Genomic DNA, 20,152 nt, shown 5'->3' on the forward strand with positions numbered 1-20,152 from the left:
TTGCCCTGGACATTTCCGTAACTTGCCCTGGACATTTCCTAAACTTGCTCTGGACATTTCCTAAACTTGCTCTGGCCATTTCCTAAACATACTCTGAACAGTTCCTAAATTTACTCTGGACACTTCCTAAACTTTCTCTGGACACTTCCTAAACTTCCTCTGGACACTTCCTGAACTTGCTCTGGACACTTCCTAAACTTCCTCTGGACACTTCCTAAACTTCCTCTGGACATTTCCTAAACTTGCTCTGGACACTTCCTAAACTTTTTCTGGACACTTCCTAAACTTGCTCTGGACAGTTCCTAGACTTGCTCTGGACAGTTCCTAAACTTGCTCTGGACAGTTCCACAAGTGGCCGCAATTCGCTGTTAAGAGTTGCGCCGAGAGCACTATGATCCTGTGGTCGAATCCCCGCTCGCACCAATTATGTTTCTAGGTTTATCACCACTTTACCCGTGTTCGTGGGTTTCACCGAAGTGGTAAACAATAAAGACTTGCATCACTTCGGGCTTTCCTCCCGCATCAAGATGACAAGCCGCGATAAAACTGGAATACTGGTCAAAGCGGCTTTAAAGTTAACTACCTCACTCGCATATCGCGAGACACAAGGACACCAGTGTAAGATGTTCCACAGCAAGTGTACTGCACAGTCCATGCATTATTCATACTTAACTCCCGGGGAATATGAGATATTGTCTGTCTGACAGCGACCTTTATTTAAACATACAGTCAACACCACGTGGCCACACAAAAGGTGGATGTCACTTTGAGGGAACAGGTGAGATAGCTGCAGCTGACACGGAGCGAGACCGCAGTAAACAAGAGGATCCGCGCGGAGAGTGTAGCTGCACCAGTAGATAAAATGATTGATGAAGTGAGAGTGTTTGGGGCTGCAGACTATGCCGTATTCGCCCTCATGTTGGCGGTGTCTGCAGCAATCGGGGTGTTTTTTGCATTTTGGGGAAACAGACAGAAAACAACGGGAGAGTTTCTGATGGGAGGAAAAGATATGAAGACTGTGCCCGTCGCCATTTCCATCCTCGTGTCCTTCATGTCCGCCATCTTGATTCTGGGAACCCCTGCTGAGATGTATCGAGAAGGGACGCAGTACTACCTGTACACGTTTGGATTAATTGGTGCCATTGTGATATCTGCCGTGTTGTACGTCCCCCTCCTGTATCCGCTGAAGTACACAAGCTCATTTGAGGTAAAGTACTCACAGTCACGTTCATTGCAGCACGCCACTGATGACGTCAATGTTTTAATTACACAGATCTCTGAAGTTTACAAGTTCGAGGTACAATATTCCCTGCAAGACATCGAGAACCAACCAATTCAACAACAAAAACACGTGCAACAGTTTGGCTTCGGAAAATATTAATGTATACTCACTGCCAAAAGAAACGCGATACCATACATGTTGGTTAATATTTATAAAAATACTCATATTCAAATGGTATTAGATTGGTTAGATGCAGAAACAAACATACTGGTATGTTGTGTGAACCGACACTCATGCACGCATGACGTATATCATATATCCATGACTCGCTAGGGGTGCGACGACACCGAGAGTGATTGTTTTGTTAATACAAATCTCCTAGTGATATGTCGACGGAGGCCATATGGAATGTAAGGTAAGTTACTGCCTGTTGTCTACAGCGTCTACACAATGCAACATAATAATGAAAAAATATTTAAGATTTGTCTAATTTGTGAGGCGAGCGTAATTTTCGTGTAATTCATTTCGGGCTCAGAAATATTTTATTTCATTTGTCAAAAAATGCCTATAAACAAAAAACAAACCATTCACATTTTGTGATAATGTCCTCCCAGACATCTCCACATTATATCACGATGCTAGTACATCATGGATGCTTGTCTAGACCTGTCCAATCAGTGATCAGTATTATAAGCAACGTCATATAACGTCGGGGTGCTAAGGACACACACTCGATCACTCGATCTATTTGGTTGCCTCTTCTGACTTGCATTGGTTGCAGGGACGTCTCAGCGATACTTCTTGCTCCTTCTCTCAGGTGGGACCTGTTTGTGGATATCAGAAGTTGTTATCAGAAAGAAGTAGTGTCAAGTGTCCATCTATAGATACACGTCAACGTGATACAGCACGTGCAGAGCTGACTGCCATTCCCTCCCGTATCGCAAGAAACTGGGTTACAGTTTTGTAGACGCGAAGACAAACGGGTTTGTTTAAACTGTGAGAGAGTCATTGGCCATGACCTCATTGTGTCCACATCCCGTTATTGCCCCGTACAACATCGTGCAGCGTGGAATGCACGGATACACGCCTGTTACCTTAGGTGCAATTGTAGGTTCAAAACTGTGTTTTGTTTGTTTGTTGTTTAACGCCGCTCTCAGCAATATTCCATCTGTAAAATGGCGATCTGTAATTAATCGAGTCTGGGCCAGACAATCCAGTGATTGACATCATGAGCATCGATCCAGGCAATTGACATCCGATGACATGCATAAATCAAGTCAGCGAGCGTGATCACCTCTGATCCAGTTATTCACCTCTTGCTAAAGACCTATTTTACCCCGGATCTTCACGGGTAAAAAGAAAGTTACGATTGACAGAATGTAGCAGGACAGACGCCACAACCTGAAATGTTTTGTTATGGTCTGTTTCTAAGAACGCCTTTGAATGACATTGAGTGAGTGAGTGAGTGAGTGAGTGAGTTGTGTTTAACACCGCCTTTAACAGTTATATCACGGCGTGTCAGTTTAATTTGGGAGGAAAGCCCGAAGTGATGCAGGTCTCAGACGATTACCACTTCGGGGAAACCCACGATAGAAATTATTACAAAATAACACATCTGGAACTGTTTTAAAGTTAAATCTAATATATTCCAAAAAATAACATGTGACACTTACAAGCCAAAACACACATCTTGAAAAAAATCTACGTAACGGTATCCTGCTGTGTCAGCACTTTATCAGACATTCAAGACATGGATCATTCTGTGCCCGGTTCGATTCTCAACATGGCTACAATGTGTAAATCCCAATTCTGGTGTTCCTCGCCGTTATATTGCTAGAATATTGCTTAAGACGACGCGCGTGAAACCACACTCAATCACTCTCTCAGTCTGTGTTGACATCATTCCGAGTTCATAACTAAGACCTCGTCGCAAAAAGTAGAACGTTCCCACTAATGCCTAGCTGTCTGATGTCTTCTGTTACACGCCACTGGGACACTAACGTATCTTTTTTCATTCATGGATTAGTTAGATAGCTATCTCTGTTAATTTTGTAATCTGAATAATGTTTACGCAACGACTTATCCTAATATCTGATCACTAATGTCTGTGCGGAGTGAACAGTGGTGACGCTGGTGTATATGTAGACTATATATATATATATATTTGTGTGTGTGCGTGTGTGTACGTGTGTGTGTGTAGGGGGGATTTGTGTGTATGTGTGTGGCCCTTCTTACTCCTCAAAACAATAGCTCGATCAGACATGCTAGGTTTCCATGCTTTGACTCCTTGTGTCGTTATGGTTTGATGTGTAATGTTGTTAAAAGCAACACTTATGTCTCATCATTGCCTCGTTATTCTTTATTTTTCTCTCCGATTTTTTTAAGGTTTCCTATTTGCGTCTTTCAGTACCTGGAGAAGCGTTTCAACTCCCGAGCGGCGAAATTAACAGGAACGTGCATCCTTATAACGCAACAGGTAGCATCAGTGTACACTATGTCTTGTCACTTCCAACAACAAAAACTAAGGTAAAGATGCCCTATCCTACCGGTAGCACCAGTGTCCTCTATGTGTGGTCACTTCCAACAAAAACTAAGGTAAAGATGCCCCATCCTACCGGTAGCACCAGTGTCCTCTATGTCTTGTCTTTTCCAACAAAAACTAAAGTAAAGATGCCCTATCCTACCGGTAGCACCAGTGTCCTCTATGTGTGGTCACTTCCAACAAAAACTAAGGTAAAGATGCCCTATCCTACCGGTAGTACCAGTGTCCTCTATGTGTGGTCACTTCCAACAAACACTAAGGTAAAGATGCCCTTTCCTACCGGTTGCACCAGTGTCCTCTATGTGTGTTCACTTCCAACAAAAACTAAGGTAAAGATGCCCTATCCTACCGGTATCACCAATGTCCTCTATGTCTGGTCACTTCCAACAAAAACTAAGGTAAAGATGCCCTATCCTACTGGTAGCATCAGTGTCCTCTATGTCTTCTTTTTTCCAAAAAAAACTAAGGTAAAGATGCCCTATCCTACCGGTAGCACCTGTGTCCTCTATGTCTGGTCTTTTCCAACAAAAACTAAGGTACAGATGCCTTATCCTACCGGTAGCACCAGTGTCCTCTATGTCTGGTCACTTCCAACAAAAACTAAGGTAAAGATGCCCTATCCTACCGGTAGCACCAGTGTCCTCTATGTCTTGTCACCTCCAACAAAAACTAAGGTAAAGATGCCCTATCCTACCGGTAGCACCAGTGTCCTCTATGTGTGGTCTCTTCCAACAAAAACTAAGGTAAAGATGCCCTATCCTACCGGTAGCAGCAGTGCCCTCTATGTCTGGTCACTTCCAACAAAAACTAATGTAAAGATGCCCTATCCTACCGGTAGCACCAGTGTCCTCTATGTGTGGTCACTTCCAACAAAAACTAAGGTAAAGATGCCCCATCCTACCGGTAGCACCAGTGTCCTCTATGTCTTGTCTTTTCCAACAAAAACTAAAGTAAAGATGCCCAATCCTACCGGTAGCACCAGTGTCCTCTATGTGTGGTCACTTCCAACAAAAACTAAGGTAAAGATGCCCTATCCTACTGGTAGCAGCAGTGCCCTCTATGTCTGGTCACTTCCAACAAAAACTAATGTAAAGATGCCCTATCCTACCGGTAGCACCAGTGTCCTCTATGTGTGGTCACTTCCAACAAAAACTAAGGTAAAGATGCCCTATCCTACCGGTAGCACCAGTGTCCTCTATGTGTGGTCACTTCCAACAAACACTAAGGTAAAGATGCCCTTTCCTACCGGTAGCACCAGTGTCCTCTATGTGTGTTCACTTCCAACAAAAACTAAGGTAAAGATGCCCTATCCTACCGGTATCACCAGTGTCCTCTATGTGTGGTCACTTCCAACAAAAACTAAGGTAAAGATGCCCCATCCTACCGGTAGCACCAGTGTCCTCTATGTCTTGTCTTTTCCAACAAAAACTAAAGTAAAGATGCCCAATCCTACCGGTAGCATCAGTGTCCTCTATGTGTGGTCACTTCCAACAAAAACTAAGGTAAAGATGCCCTATCCTACCGGTAGCACCAGTGTCCTCTATGTGTGGTCACTTCCAACAAAAACTAAGGTAAAGATGCCCTATCCTACTGGTAGCACCAGTGTCCTCTATGTGTGGTCACTTCCAACAAAAACTAAGGTAAAGATGCCCCATCCTACCGGTAGCACCAGTGTCCTCTATGTCTTGTCTTTTCCAACAAAAACTAAGGTAAAGATGCCCTATCCTACCGGTATCTCCAGTGTCCTCTATGTCTTGTCACTTCCAACAAAAACTAAGGTAAAGATGCCCTATCCTACTGGTAGCACCAGTGTCCTCTATGTGTGGTCACTTGCAACAAAACCTAAGGTACAGATGCCCTCTCCTACCGGTAGCACCAATGTCCTCTATGTGTGGTCACTTCCAACAAGAAAAACTAAGGTAAAGATGCCCTATCCTACCGGTAGCACCAGTGTCCTCTATGTGTGGTCACTTCCAACAAAAACTAAGGTAAAGATGCCCTATCCTACCGGTAGCACCAGTGTCCTCTATGTGTGGTCACTTCCAACAAAAACTAAGGTAAAGATGCCCTATCCTACTGGTAGCACCAGTGTCCTCTATGTGTGGTCACTTCCAACAAACACTAAGGTAAAGATGCCCTATCCTTCCGGTAGCACCAGTGTCCTCTATGTGTGGTCACTTCCAACAAAAACTAAGGTAAAGATGTCCTATCCTACTGGTAGCACCAGTGTCCTCTATGTGTGGTCACTTCCAACAAAAACTAAGGTAAAGATGCCCCATCCTACCGGTAGCACCAGTGTCCTCTATGTCTTGTCTTTTCCAACAAAAACTAAAGTAAAGATGCCCTATCCTACCGGTAGCACCAGTGTCCTCTATGTGTGGTCACTTCCAACAAAAACTAAGGTAAAGATGCCCTATCCTACCGGTAGCACCAGTGTCCTCTATGTGTGGTCACTTCCAACAAAAACTAAGGTAAAGATGCCCTATCCTACCGGTAGCACCAGTGTCCTCTATGTGTGGTCACTTCCAACAAAAACTAAAGTAAAGATGCCCTATCCTACTGGTAGCACCAGTGTCCTCTATGTGTGGTCACTTCCAACAAAAACTAAGGTAAAGATGCCCTATCCTACCGGTAGCACCAGTGTCCTCTATGTGTGGTCACTTCCAACAAAAACTAAAGTAAAGATGCCCTATCCTACCGGTAGCATCAGTGTCCTCTATGTGTGGTCACTTCCATCAACAAAAACTAAGGTAAAGATGCCCTGTCATACCGGTAGCAGCAGTGTCCTCTATGTGTGGTCACTTCCAACAAAAACTAAGGTAAAGATGACCTATCCTACCGGTAGCACCAGTGTCCTCTATGTGTGGTCACTTCCAACAAAAACTAAAGTAAAGATGCCCCATCCTACCGGTAGCACCAGTGTCCTCTATGTGTGGTCACTTCCAACAAAAACTAAAGTAAAGATGCCCTATCCTACCGGTAGCACCAGTGTCCTCTATGTGTGGTCACTTCCATCAACAAAAACTAAGGTAAAGATGCCCTATCCTACCGGTAGCACCAGTGTCCTCTATGTGTGGTCACTTCCAACAAAAACTAAGGTAAAGATGCCCTATCCTACTGGTAGCACCAGTGTCCTCTATGTGTGGTCACTTCCAACAAAAACTAAGGTAAAGATGCCCCATCCTACCGGTAGCACCAGTGTCCTCTATGTCTTGTCTTTTCCAACAAAAACTAAGGTAAAGATGCCTTATCCTACCGGTAGCACCAGTGTCCTCTATGTGTGGTCACTTCCAACAAAACTAAGGTAAAGATGCCCTATCCTACCGGTAGCACCAGTGTCCTCTATGTGTGGTCACTTCCAACAAAAACTAAGGTAAAGATGCCCTAACCTACTGGTAGCACCAGTGTCCTCTATGTGTGGTCACTTCCAACAAAAACTAAGGTAAAGATGCCCTATCCTTCCGGTAGCACCAGTGCCCTCTATGTGTGGTCACTTCCAACAAAAACTAAGGTAAAGATGCCCTATCCTACCGGTAGCACCAGTGTCCTCTATGTGTGGTCACTTCCAACAAAAACTAAGGTAAAGATGCCCCATCCTACCGGTAGCACCAGTGTCCTCTATGTCTTGTCTTTTCCAACAAAAACTAAGGTAAAGATGCCCTATCCTACCGGTACCACCAGTGTCCTCTATGTGTGGTCACTTCCAACAAAAACTAAGGTAAAGATGCCCTATCCTACCGGTAGCACCAGTGTCCTCTATGTGTGGTCACTTCCAACAAAAACTAAAGTAAAGATGCCCTATCCTACCGGTAGCACCAGTGTCCTCTATGTGTGGTCACTTCCAACAAAAACTAAAGTAAAGATGCCCTATCCTACCGGTAGCACCAGTGTCCTCTATGTGTGGTCACTTCCATCAACAAAAACTAAGGTAAAGATGCCCTATCCTACCGGTAGCACCAGTGTCCTCTATGTGTGGTCACTTCCAACAAAAACTAAGGTAAAGATGCCCTATCCTACTGGTAGCACCAGTGTCCTCTATGTGTGGTCACTTCCAACAAAAACTAAGGTAAAGATGCCCCATCCTACCGGTAGCACCAGTGTCCTCTATGTCTTGTCTTTTCCAACAAAAACTAAGGTAAAGATGCCTTATCCTACCGGTAGCACCAGTGTCCTCTATGTGTGGTCACTTCCAACAAAACTAAGGTAAAGATGCCCTATCCTACCGGTAGCACCAGTGTCCTCTATGTGTGGTCACTTCCAACAAAAACTAAGGTAAAGATGCCCTAACCTACTGGTAGCACCAGTGTCCTCTATGTGTGGTCACTTCCAACAAAAACTAAGGTAAAGATGCCCTATCCTTCCGGTAGCACCAGTGCCCTCTATGTGTGGTCACTTCCAACAAAAACTAAGGTAAAGATGCCCTATCCTACCGGTAGCACCAGTGTCCTCTATGTGTGGTCACTTCCAACAAAAACTAAGGTAAAGATGCCCCATCCTACCGGTAGCACCAGAATCCTCTATGTCTTGTCTTTTCCAACAAAAACTAAGGTAAAGATGCCCTATCCTACCGGTACCACCAGTGTCCTCTATGTGTGGTCACTTCCAACAAAAACTAAGGTAAAGATGCCCTATCCTACCGGTAGCACCAGTGTCCTCTATGTGTGGTCACTTCCAACAAAAACTAAGGTAAAGATGCCCTATCCTACCGGTAGCACCAGTGTCCTCTATGTGTGGTCACTTCCAACAAAAACTAAAGTAAAGATGCCCTATCCTACCGGTAGCACCAGTGTCCTCTATGTGTGGTCACTTCCATCAACAAAAACTAAGGTAAAGATCCCCTATCCTACCGGAAGCACCAGTGTCCTCTATGTGTGGTCACTTCCAACAAAAACTAAAGTAAAGATGCCCTATCCTACCGGTAGCACCAGTGTCCTCTATGTGTGGTCACTTCCAACAAAAACTAAGGTAAAGATGCCCCATCCTACCGGTAGCACCAGTGTCCTCTATGTGTGGTCACTTCCAACAAACACTAAGGTAAAGATGCCCTATCCTACCGGTACCACCAGTGTCCTCTATGTGTGGTCACTTCAATCAAAAAAAACTAATGTAAAGATGCCCTATTCTACCGGTAGCACCAGTGTCCTCTATGTGTGGTCACTTCCAACAAAAACTAAGGTAAAGATGCCCTATCCTACCAGTAGCACCAGTGTCCTCTATGTGTGGTCACTTCCAACAAAAACTAAGGTAAAGATGCCCCATCCTACCGGTAGCACCAGTGTCCTCTATGTGTGGTCACTTCCAACAAAAACTAATGTAAAGATGCCCTATCCTACCGGAAGCAGCAGTGTACACTATGTCTTGTCACTTCCAACAAAAACTAAGGTAAAGATGCCCTATCCTACCGGTATCACCAGTGTCCTCTATGTCTTGTCACTTCCAACAAAAACTAATGTAAAGATGCCCTATCCTACTGGTAGCACCAGTGTCCTCTATGTGTGGTCACTTCCAACAAAAACTAAGGTACAGATGCCCTCTCCAACCGGTAGCACCAATGTCCTCTATGTGTGGTCACTTCCAACAAGAAAAACTAAGGTAAAGATGCCCTATCCTACCGGTAGCACCAGTGTCCTCTATGTGTGGTCACTTCCAACAAAAACTAAGGTAAAGATGCCCTATCCTACCGGTAGCACCAGTGTCCTCTATGTGTGGTCACTTCCAACAACAAAAACTAAAGTAAAGATGCCCTATCCTACCGGTAGCACCAGTGTCCTCTATGTTTGATCACTTCCAACAAAAACTAAGGTAAAGATGCCCTATCCTACCGGTAGAACCAGTGTTCTCTATGTCTGGTCACTTCCAACAAAAACTAAAGTAAAGATGCCCTATCCTACCGGTAGCACCAGTGTCCTCTATGTCTGGTCACTTCCAACAAAAACTAAGGTAAAGATGCCCTATCCTACCGGTAGTACCAGTGTCCTCTATGTGTGGTCACTTCCAACAAACACTAAGGTAAAGATGCCCTATCCTACCGGTAGCACCATTGTCCTCTATGTCTGGTCACTTCCAACAAAAACTAAGGTAAAGATGCCCTATCCTACCGGTAGAACCAGTGTTCTCTATGTCTGGTCACTTCCAACAAAAACTAAAGTAAAGATGCCCTATCCTACCGGTAGCACCAGTGTCCTCTATGTCTGGTCACTTCCAACAAAAACTAATGTAAAGATGCCCTATCCTACCGGTAGCACCAGTGTCCTCTATGTGTGGTCACTCCAACAAAAACTAAGGTAAAGATGCCCTATCCTACCGGTAGCACCAGTGTCCTCTATGTCTTGTCTTTTCCAACAAAAACTAAAGTAAAGATGCCCAATCCTACCGGTAGCACCAGTGTCCTCTATGTGTGGTCACTTCCAACAAAAACTAAGGTAAAGATGCCCTATCCTACTCGTAGCAGCAGTGCCCTCTATGTCTGGTCACTTCCAACAAAAACTAATGTAAAGATGCCCTATCCTACCGGTAGCACCAGTGTCCTCTATGTGTGGTCACTTCCAACAAAAACTAAGGTAAAGATGCCCTATCCTACCGGTAGCACCAGTGTCCTCTATGTGTGGTCACTTCCAACAAACACTAAGGTAAAGATGCCCTTTCCTACCGGTAGCACCAGTGTCCTCTATGTGTGTTCACTTCCAACAAAAACTAAGGTAAAGATGCCCTATCCTACCGGTATCACCAGTGTCCTCTATGTGTGGTCACTTCCAACAAAAACTAAGGTAAAGATGCCCCATCCTACCGGTAGCACCAGTGTCCTCTATGTCTTGTCTTTTCCAACAAAAACTAAAGTAAAGATGCCCAATCCTACCGGTAGCATCAGTGTCCTCTATGTGTGGTCACTTCCAACAAAAACTAAGGTAAAGATGCCCTATCCTACCGGTAGCACCAGTGTCCTCTATGTGTGGTCACTTCCAACAAAAACTAAGGTAAAGATGCCCTATCCTACTGGTAGCACCAGTGTCCTCTATGTGTGGTCACTTCCAACAAAAACTAATGTAAAGATGCCCCATCCTACCGGTAGCACCAGTGTCCTCTATGTCTTGTCTTTTCCAACAAAAACTAAAGTAAAGATGCCCTATCCTACCGGTAGCACCAGTGTCCTCTATGTGTGGTCACTTCCAACAAAAACTAAGGTAAAGATGCCCTATCCTACCGGTAGCACCAGTGTCCTCTATGTGTGGTCACTTCCAACAAAAACTAAGGTACAGATGCCCTCTCCAACCGGTAGCACCAATGTCCTCTATGTGTGGTCACTTCCAACAAGAAAAACTAAGGTAAAGATGCCCTATCCTACCGGTAGCACCAGTGTCCTCTATGTGTGGTCACTTCCAACAAAAACTAAGGTAAAGATGCCCTATCCTACCGGTAGCACCAGTGTCCTCTATGTGTGGTCACTTCCAACAACAAAAACTAAAGTAAAGATGCCCTATCCTACCGGTAGCACCAGTGTCCTCTATGTTTGATCACTTCCAACAAAAACTAAGGTAAAGATGCCCTATCCTACCGGTAGAACCAGTGTTCTCTATGTCTGGTCACTTCCAACAAAAACTAAAGTAAAGATGCCCTATCCTACCGGTAGCACCAGTGTCCTCTATGTCTGGTCACTTCCAACAAAAACTAAGGTAAAGATGCCCTATCCTACCGGTAGTACCAGTGTCCTCTATGTGTGGTCACTTCCAACAAACACTAAGGTAAAGATGCCCTATCCTACCGGTAGCACCATTGTCCTCTATGTCTGGTCACTTCCAACAAAAACTAAGGTAAAGATGCCCTATCCTACCGGTAGAACCAGTGTTCTCTATGTCTGGTCACTTCCAACAAAAACTAAAGTAAAGATGCCCTATCCTACCGGTAGCACCAGTGTCCTCTATGTCTGGTCACTTCCAACAAAAACTAATGTAAAGATGCCCTATCCTACCGGTAGCACCAGTGTCCTCTATGTGTGGTCACTCCAACAAAAACTAAGGTAAAGATGCCCTATCCTACCGGTAGCACCAGTGTCCTCTATGTCTTGTCTTTTCCAACAAAAACTAAAGTAAAGATGCCCAATCCTACCGGTAGCACCAGTGTCCTCTATGTGTGGTCACTTCCAACAAAAACTAAGGTAAAGATGCCCTATCCTACTCGTAGCAGCAGTGCCCTCTATGTCTGGTCACTTCCAACAAAAACTAATGTAAAGATGCCCTATCCTACCGGTAGCACCAGTGTCCTCTATGTGTGGTCACTTCCAACAAAAACTAAGGTAAAGATGCCCTATCCTACCGGTAGCACCAGTGTCCTCTATGTGTGGTCACTTCCAACAAACACTAAGGTAAAGATGCCCTTTCCTACCGGTAGCACCAGTGTCCTCTATGTGTGTTCACTTCCAACAAAAACTAAGGTAAAGATGCCCTATCCTACCGGTATCACCAGTGTCCTCTATGTGTGGTCACTTCCAACAAAAACTAAGGTAAAGATGCCCCATCCTACCGGTAGCACCAGTGTCCTCTATGTCTTGTCTTTTCCAACAAAAACTAAAGTAAAGATGCCCAATCCTACCGGTAGCATCAGTGTCCTCTATGTGTGGTCACTTCCAACAAAAACTAAGGTAAAGATGCCCTATCCTACCGGTAGCACCAGTGTCCTCTATGTGTGGTCACTTCCAACAAAAACTAAGGTAAAGATGCCCTATCCTACTGGTAGCACCAGTGTCCTCTATGTGTGGTCACTTCCAACAAAAACTAATGTAAAGATGCCCCATCCTACCGGTAGCACCAGTGTCCTCTATGTCTTGTCTTTTCCAACAAAAACTAAAGTAAAGATGCCCTATCCTACCGGTAGCACCAGTGTCCTCTATGTGTGGTCACTTCCAACAAAAACTAAGGTAAAGATGCCCTATCCTACCGGTAGCACCAGTGTCCTCTATGTGTGGTCACTTCCAACAAAAACTAAGGTAAAGATGCCCTATCCTACTGGTAGCACCAGTGTCCTCTATGTGTGGTCACTTCCAACAAACACTAAGGTAAAGATGCCCTATCCTTCCGGTAGCACCAGTGTCCTCTATGTGTGGTCACTTCCAACAAAAACTAAGGTAAAGATGTCCTATCCTACTGGTAGCACCAGTGTCCTCTATGTGTGGTCACTTCCAACAAAAACTAAGGTAAAGATGCCCCATCCTACCGGTAGCACCAGTGTCCTCTATGTCTTGTCTTTTCCAACAAAAACTAAAGTAAAGATGCCCTATCCTACCGGTAGCACCAGTGTCCTCTATGTGTGGTCACTTCCAACAAAAACTAAGGTAAAGATGCCCTATCCTACCGGTAGCACCAGTGTCCTCTATGTGTGGTCACTTCCAACAAAAACTAAGGTAAAGATGCCCTATCCTACCGGTAGCACCAGTGTCCTCTATGTGTGGTCACTTCCAACAAAAAGTAAAGTAAAGATGCCCTATCCTACTGGTAGCACCAGTGTCCTCTATGTGTGGTCACTTCCAACAAAAACTAAGGTAAAGATGCCCTATCCTACCGGTAGCACCAGTGTCCTCTATGTGTGGTCACTTCCAACAAAAACTAAAGTAAAGATGCCCTATCCTACCGGTAGCATCAGTGTCCTCTATGTGTGGTCACTTCCATCAACAAAAACTAAGGTAAAGATGCCCTGTCATACCGGTAGCAGCAGTGTCCTCTATGTGTGGTCACTTCCAACAAAAACTAAGGTAAAGATGACCTATCCTACCGGTAGCACCAGTGTCCTCTATGTGTGGTCACTTCCAACAAAAACTAAAGTAAAGATGCCCTATCCTACCGGTAGCACCAGTGTCCTCTATGTGTGGTCACTTCCATCAACAAAAACTAAGGTAAAGATGCCCTATCCTACCGGTAGCACCAGTGTCCTCTATGTGTGGTCACTTCCAACAAAAACTAAGGTAAAGATGTCCTATCCTACTGGTAGCACCAGTGTCCTCTATGTGTGGTCACTTCCAACAAAAACTAAGGTAAAGATGCCCTATCCTACTGGTAGCACCAGTGTCCTCTATGTGTGGTCACTTCCAACAAAAACTAAGGTAAAGATGCCCCATCCTACCGGTAGCACCAGTGTCCTCTATGTCTTGTCTTTTCCAACAAAAACTAAGGTAAAGATGCCTTATCCTACCGGTAGCACCAGTGTCCTCTATGTGTGGTCACTTCCAACAAAACTAAGGTAAAGATGCCCTATCCTACCGGTAGCACCAGTGTCCTCTATGTGTGGTCACTTCCAACAAAAACTAAGGTAAAGATGCCCTAACCTACTGGTAGCACCAGTGTCCTCTATGTGTGGTCACTTCCAACAAAAACTAAGGTAAAGATGCCCTATCCTTCCGGTAGCACCTGTGCCCTCTATGTGTGGTCACTTCCAACAAAAACTAAGGTAAAGATGCCCTATCCTACCGGTAGCACCAGTGTCCTCTATGTGTGGTCACTTCCAACAAAAACTAAGGTAAAGATGCCCCATCCTACCGGTAGCACCAGTGTCCTCTATGTCTTGTCTTTTCCAACAAAAACTAAGGTAAAGATGCCCTATCCTACCGGTACCACCAGTGTCCTCTATGTGTGGTCACTTCCAACAAAAACTAAGGTAAAGATGCCCTATCCTTCCGGTAGCACCAGTGTCCTCTATGTGTGGTCACTTCCAACAAAAACTAAAGTAAAGATGCCCTATCCTACCGGTAGCACCAGTGTCCTCTATGTGTGGTCACTTCCAACAAAAACTAAGGTAAAGATGCCCTATCCTACCGGTAGCACCAGTGTCCTCTATGTGTGGTCACTTCCATCAACAAAAACTAAGGTAAAGATGCCCTATCCTACCGGTAGCACCAGTGTCCTCTATGTGTGGTCACTTCCAACAAAAACTAAGGTAAAGATGCCCTATCCTACTGGTAGCACCAGTGTCCTCTATGTGTGGTCACTTCCAACAAAAACTAAGGTAAAGATGCCCCATCCTACCGGTAGCACCAGTGTCCTCTATGTCTTGTCTTTTCCAACAAAAACTAAGGTAAAGATGCCTTATCCTACCGGTAGCACCAGTGTCCTCTATGTGTGGTCACTTCCAACAAAACTAAGGTAAAGATGCCCTATCCTACCGGTAGCACCAGTGTCCTCTATGTGTGGTCACTTCCAACAAAAACTAAGGTAAAGATGCCCTAACCTACTGGTAGCACCAGTGTCCTCTATGTGTGGTCACTTCCAACAAAAACTAAGGTAAAGATGCCCTATCCTTCCGGTAGCACCAGTGCCCTCTATGTGTGGTCACTTCCAACAAAAACTAAGGTAAAGATGCCCTATCCTACCGGTAGCACCAGTGTCCTCTATGTGTGGTCACTTCCAACAAAAACTAAGGTAAAGATGCCCCATCCTACCGGTAGCACCAGAATCCTCTATGTCTTGTCTTTTCCAACAAAAACTAAGGTAAAGATGCCCTATCCTACCGGTACCACCAGTGTCCTCTATGTGTGGTCACTTCCAACAAAAACTAAGGTAAAGATGCCCTATCCTACCGGTAGCACCAGTGTCCTCTATGTGTGGTCACTTCCAACAAAAACTAAGGTAAAGATGCCCTATCCTACCGGTAGCACCAGTGTCCTCTATGTGTGGTCACTTCCAACAAAAACTAAAGTAAAGATGCCCTATCCTACCGGTAGCACCAGTGTCCTCTATGTGTGGTCACTTCCATCAACAAAAACTAAGGTAAAGATCCCCTATCCTACCGGTAGCACCAGTGTCCTCTATGTGTGGTCACTTCCAACAAAAACTAAAGTAAAGATGCCCTATCCTACCGGTAGCACCAGTGTCCTCTATGTGTGGTCACTTCCAACAAAAACTAAGGTAAAGATGCCCCATCCTACCGGTAGCACCAGTGTCCTCTATGTGTGGTCACTTCCAACAAACACTAAGGTAAAGATGCCCTATCCTACCGGTAGCACCAGTGTCCTCTATGTGTGGTCACTTCAATCAAAAAAAACTAATGTAAAGATGCCCTATTCTACCGGTAGCACCAGTGTCCTCTATGTGTGGTCACTTCCAACAAAAACTAAGGTAAAGATGCCCTATCCTACCAGTAGCACCAGTGTCCTCTATGTGTGGTCACTTCCAACAAAAACTAAGGTAAAGATGCCCCATCCTACCGGTAGCACCAGTGTCCTCTATGTGTGGTCACTTCCAACAAAAACTAATGTAAAGATGCCCTATCCTACCGGAAGCAGCAGTGTACACTATGTCTTGTCACTTCCAACAAAAACTAAGGTAAAGATGCCCTATCCTACCGGTATCACCAGTGTCCTCTATGTCTTGTCACTTCCAACAAAAACTAATGTAAAGATGCCCTATCCTACTGGTAGCACCAGTGTCCTCTATGTGTGGTCACTTCCAACAAAAACTAAGGTACAGATGCCCTCTCCAACCGGTAGCACCAATGTCCTCTATGTGTGGTCACTTCCAACAAGAAAAACTAAGGTAAAGATGCCCTATCCTACCGGTAGCACCAGTGTCCTCTATGTGTGGTCACTTCCAACAAAAACTAAGGTAAAGATGCCCTATCCTACCGGTAGCACCAGTGTCCTCTATGTGTGGTCACTTCCAACAACAAAAACTAAAGTAAAGATGCCCTATCCTACCGGTAGCACCAGTGTCCTCTATGTTTGATCACTTCCAACAAAAACTAAGGTAAAGATGCCCTATCCTACCGGTAGAACCAGTGTTCTCTATGTCTGGTCACTTCCAACAAAAACTAAAGTAAAGATGCCCTATCCTACCGGTAGCACCAGTGTCCTCTATGTCTGGTCACTTCCAACAAAAACTAAGGTAAAGATGCCCTATCCTACCGGTAGTACCAGTGTCCTCTATGTGTGGTCACTTCCAACAAACACTAAGGTAAAGATGCCCTATCCTACCGGTAGCACCATTGTCCTCTATGTCTGGTCACTTCCAACAAAAACTAAGGTAAAGATGCCCTATCCTACCGGTAGCACCAGTGTCCTCTATGTCTGATCACTTCCAACAAAAACTAAGGTAAATATGTCCTATCCTACCGGTAGCACCAGTGTCCTCTATGTGTGGTCACTTCCAACAAACGCTAAGGCCAAGATGCCTTATCCTACCGGAAGCAGCAGTGTCCTCTATGTGTGGTCACTTCCAACAAAAACTAATGTAAAGATGCCCTATCCTACCGGTAGCACCAGTGTCCTCTATGTGTGGTCACTCCAACAAAAACTAAGGTAAAGATGCCCTATCCTACCGGTAGCACCAGTGTCCTCTATGTGTGGTCACTTCCAACAAAAACTAAGGTAAATATGCCCTATCCTACCGGTAGCACCAGTGTCCTCTATGTGTGGTCACTTCCAACAAAAACTAAGGTAAAGATGCCCTATCCTACCGGTAGCACCAGTGTCCTCTATGTGTGGTCACTTCCAACAAAAACTAAAGTAAAGATGCCCTATCCTACCGGTAGCACCAGTGTCCTCTATGTGTGGTCACTTCCAACAAAAACTAAAGTAAAGATGCCCCATCCTACCGGTAGCACCAGTGTCCTCTATGTGTGGTCACTTCCATCAACAAAAACTAAGGTAAAGATGCCCTATCCTACCGGTAGCACCAGTGTCCTCTATGTGTGGTCACTTCCAACAAAAACTAAGGTAAAGATGCCCTATCCTACCGGTAGCACCAGTGTCCTCTATGTGTGGTCACTTCCAACAAAAACTAAGGTAAAGATGCCCTATCCTACCGGTAGCACCAGTGTCCTCTATGTGTGGTCACTTCCATCAACAAAAACTAAGGTAAAGATGCCCTATCCTACCGGTAGCACCAGTGTCCTCTATGTGTGGTCACTTCCATCAACAAAAACTAAGGTAAAGATGCCCTATTCTACCGGTAGCACCAGTGTCCTCTATGTGTGGTCACTTCCAACAAAAACTAAGGTAAAGATGCCCTATCCTACCAGTAGCACCAGTGTCCTCTATGTGTGGTCACTTCCAACAAAAACTAAGGTAAAGATGCCCTATCCTACCGGTAGCACCAGTGTCCTCTATGTGTGGTCACTTCCAACAAAAACTAATGTAAAGATGCCCTATCCTACCGGAAGCAGCAGTGTACACTATGTCTTGTCACTTCCAACAAAAACTAAGGTAAAGATGCCCTATCCTACCGGTATCACCAGTGTCCTCTATGTCTTGTCACTTCCAACAAAAACTAATGTAAAGATGCCCTATCCTACTGGTAGCACCAGTGTCCTCTATGTGTGGTCACTTCCAACAAAAACTAAGGTACAGATGCCCTCTCCAACCGGTAGCACCAATGTCCTCTATGTGTGGTCACTTCCAACAAGAAAAACTAAGGTAAAGATGCCCTATCCTACCGGTAGCACCAGTGTCCTCTATGTGTGGTCACTCCAACAAAAACTAAGGTAAAGATGCCCTATCCTACCGGTAGCACCAGTGTCCTCTATGTGTGGTCACTTCCAACAACAAAAACTAAAGTAAAGATGCCCTATCCTACCGGTAGCACCAGTGTCCTCTATGTTTGATCACTTCCAACAAAAACTAAGGTAAAGATGCCCTATCCTACCGGTAGAACCAGTGTTCTCTATGTCTGGTCACTTCCAACAAAAACTAAAGTAAAGATGCCCTATCCTACCGGTAGCACCAGTGTCCTCTATGTCTGGTCACTTCCAACAAAAACTAAGGTAAAGATGCCCTATCCTACCGGTAGTACCAGTGTCCTCTATGTGTGGTCACTTCCAACAAACACTAAGGTAAAGATGCCCTATCCTACCGGTAGCACCATTGTCCTCTATGTCTGGTCACTTCCAACAAAAACTAAGGTAAAGATGCCCTATCCTACCGGTAGCACCAGTGTCCTCTATGTCTGATCACTTCCAACAAAAACTAAGGTAAATATGTCCTATCCTACCGGTAGCACCAGTGTCCTCTATGTGTGGTCACTTCCAACAAACGCTAAGGCCAAGATGCCTTATCCTACCGGAAGCAGCAGTGTCCTCTATGTGTGGTCACTTCCAACAAAAACTAATGTAAAGATGCCCTATCCTACCGGTAGCACCAGTGTCCTCTATGTGTGGTCACTCCAACAAAAACTAAGGTAAAGATGCCCTATCCTACCGGTAGCACCAGTGTCCTCTATGTGTGGTCACTTCCAACAAAAACTAAGGTAAATATGCCCTATCCTACCGGTAGCACCAGTGTCCTCTATGTGTGGTCACTTCCAACAAAAACTAAGGTAAAGATGCCCTATCCTACCGGTAGCACCAGTGTCCTCTATGTGTGGTCACTTCCAACAAAAACTAAAGTAAAGATGCCCTATCCTACCGGTAGCACCAGTGTCCTCTATGTGTGGTCACTTCCAACAAAAACTAAAGTAAAGATGCCCCATCCTACCGGTAGCACCAGTGTCCTCTATGTGTGGTCACTTCCATCAACAAAAACTAAGGTAAAGATGCCCTATCCTACCGGTAGCACCAGTGTCCTCTATGTGTGGTCACTTCCAACAAAAACTAAGGTAAAGATGCCCTATCCTACCGGTAGCACCAGTGTCCTCTATGTGTGGTCACTTCCAACAAAAACTAAGGTAAAGATGCCCTATCCTACCGGTAGCACCAGTGTCCTCTATGTGTGGTCACTTCCATCAACAAAAACTAAGGTAAAGATGCCCTATCCTACCGGTAGCACCAGTGTCCTCTATGTGTGGTCACTTCCATCAACAAAAACTAAGGTAAAGATGCCCTATTCTACCGGTAGCACCAGTGTCCTCTATGTGTGGTCACTTCCAACAAAAACTAAGGTAAAGATGCCCTATCCTACCAGTAGCACCAGTGTCCTCTATGTGTGGTCACTTCCAACAAAAACTAAGGTAAAGATGCCCTATCCTACCGGTAGCACCAGTGTCCTCTATGTGTGGTCACTTCCAACAAAAACTAATGTAAAGATGCCCTATCCTACCGGAAGCAGCAGTGTACACTATGTCTTGTCACTTCCAACAAAAACTAAGGTAAAGATGCCCTATCCTACCGGTATCACCAGTGTCCTCTATGTCTTGTCACTTCCAACAAAAACTAATGTAAAGATGCCCTATCCTACTGGTAGCACCAGTGTCCTCTATGTGTGGTCACTTCCAACAAAAACTAAGGTACAGATGCCCTCTCCAACCGGTAGCACCAATGTCCTCTATGTGTGGTCACTTCCAACAAGAAAAACTAAGGTAAAGATGCCCTATCCTACCGGTAGCACCAGTGTCCTCTATGTGTGGTCACTCCAACAAAAACTAAGGTAAAGATGCCCTATCCTACCGGTAGCACCAGTGTCCTCTATGTGTGGTCAC

At 44.9% G+C, this 20,152-nt stretch overlaps 1 protein-coding gene across 2 annotated transcripts in view; it reads left to right on the top strand.

The window, feature by feature from the left end:
* The first annotated feature begins 582 nt into the window (after positions 1–582).
* Positions 583–20,152, top strand: part of LOC124113562 (sodium-coupled monocarboxylate transporter 1-like) — a 126,386-nt gene continuing 106,816 nt past the window's right edge. The window contains exons 1-2 of one of the 2 annotated variants that reach the window (XM_048395347.1): positions 583–1,207; positions 3,630–3,698. In XM_048395347.1, the coding sequence (XP_048251304.1) occupies positions 863–1,207; positions 3,630–3,698 (414 nt within the window). In that variant the 5' untranslated portion in view covers positions 583–862. The remainder of the gene's footprint in view (positions 1,208–3,629; positions 3,699–20,152) is intronic. The other variant, XM_048395348.1, reaches the window with a different exon arrangement.

Source organism: Haliotis rufescens, unplaced genomic scaffold, assembly GCF_023055435.1.
Source record: "Haliotis rufescens isolate VD_foot unplaced genomic scaffold, xgHalRufe1.0.p SCAF_14, whole genome shotgun sequence".
In the NCBI taxonomy this organism is placed as follows: Eukaryota; Metazoa; Mollusca; class Gastropoda; order Lepetellida; family Haliotidae; genus Haliotis; species Haliotis rufescens.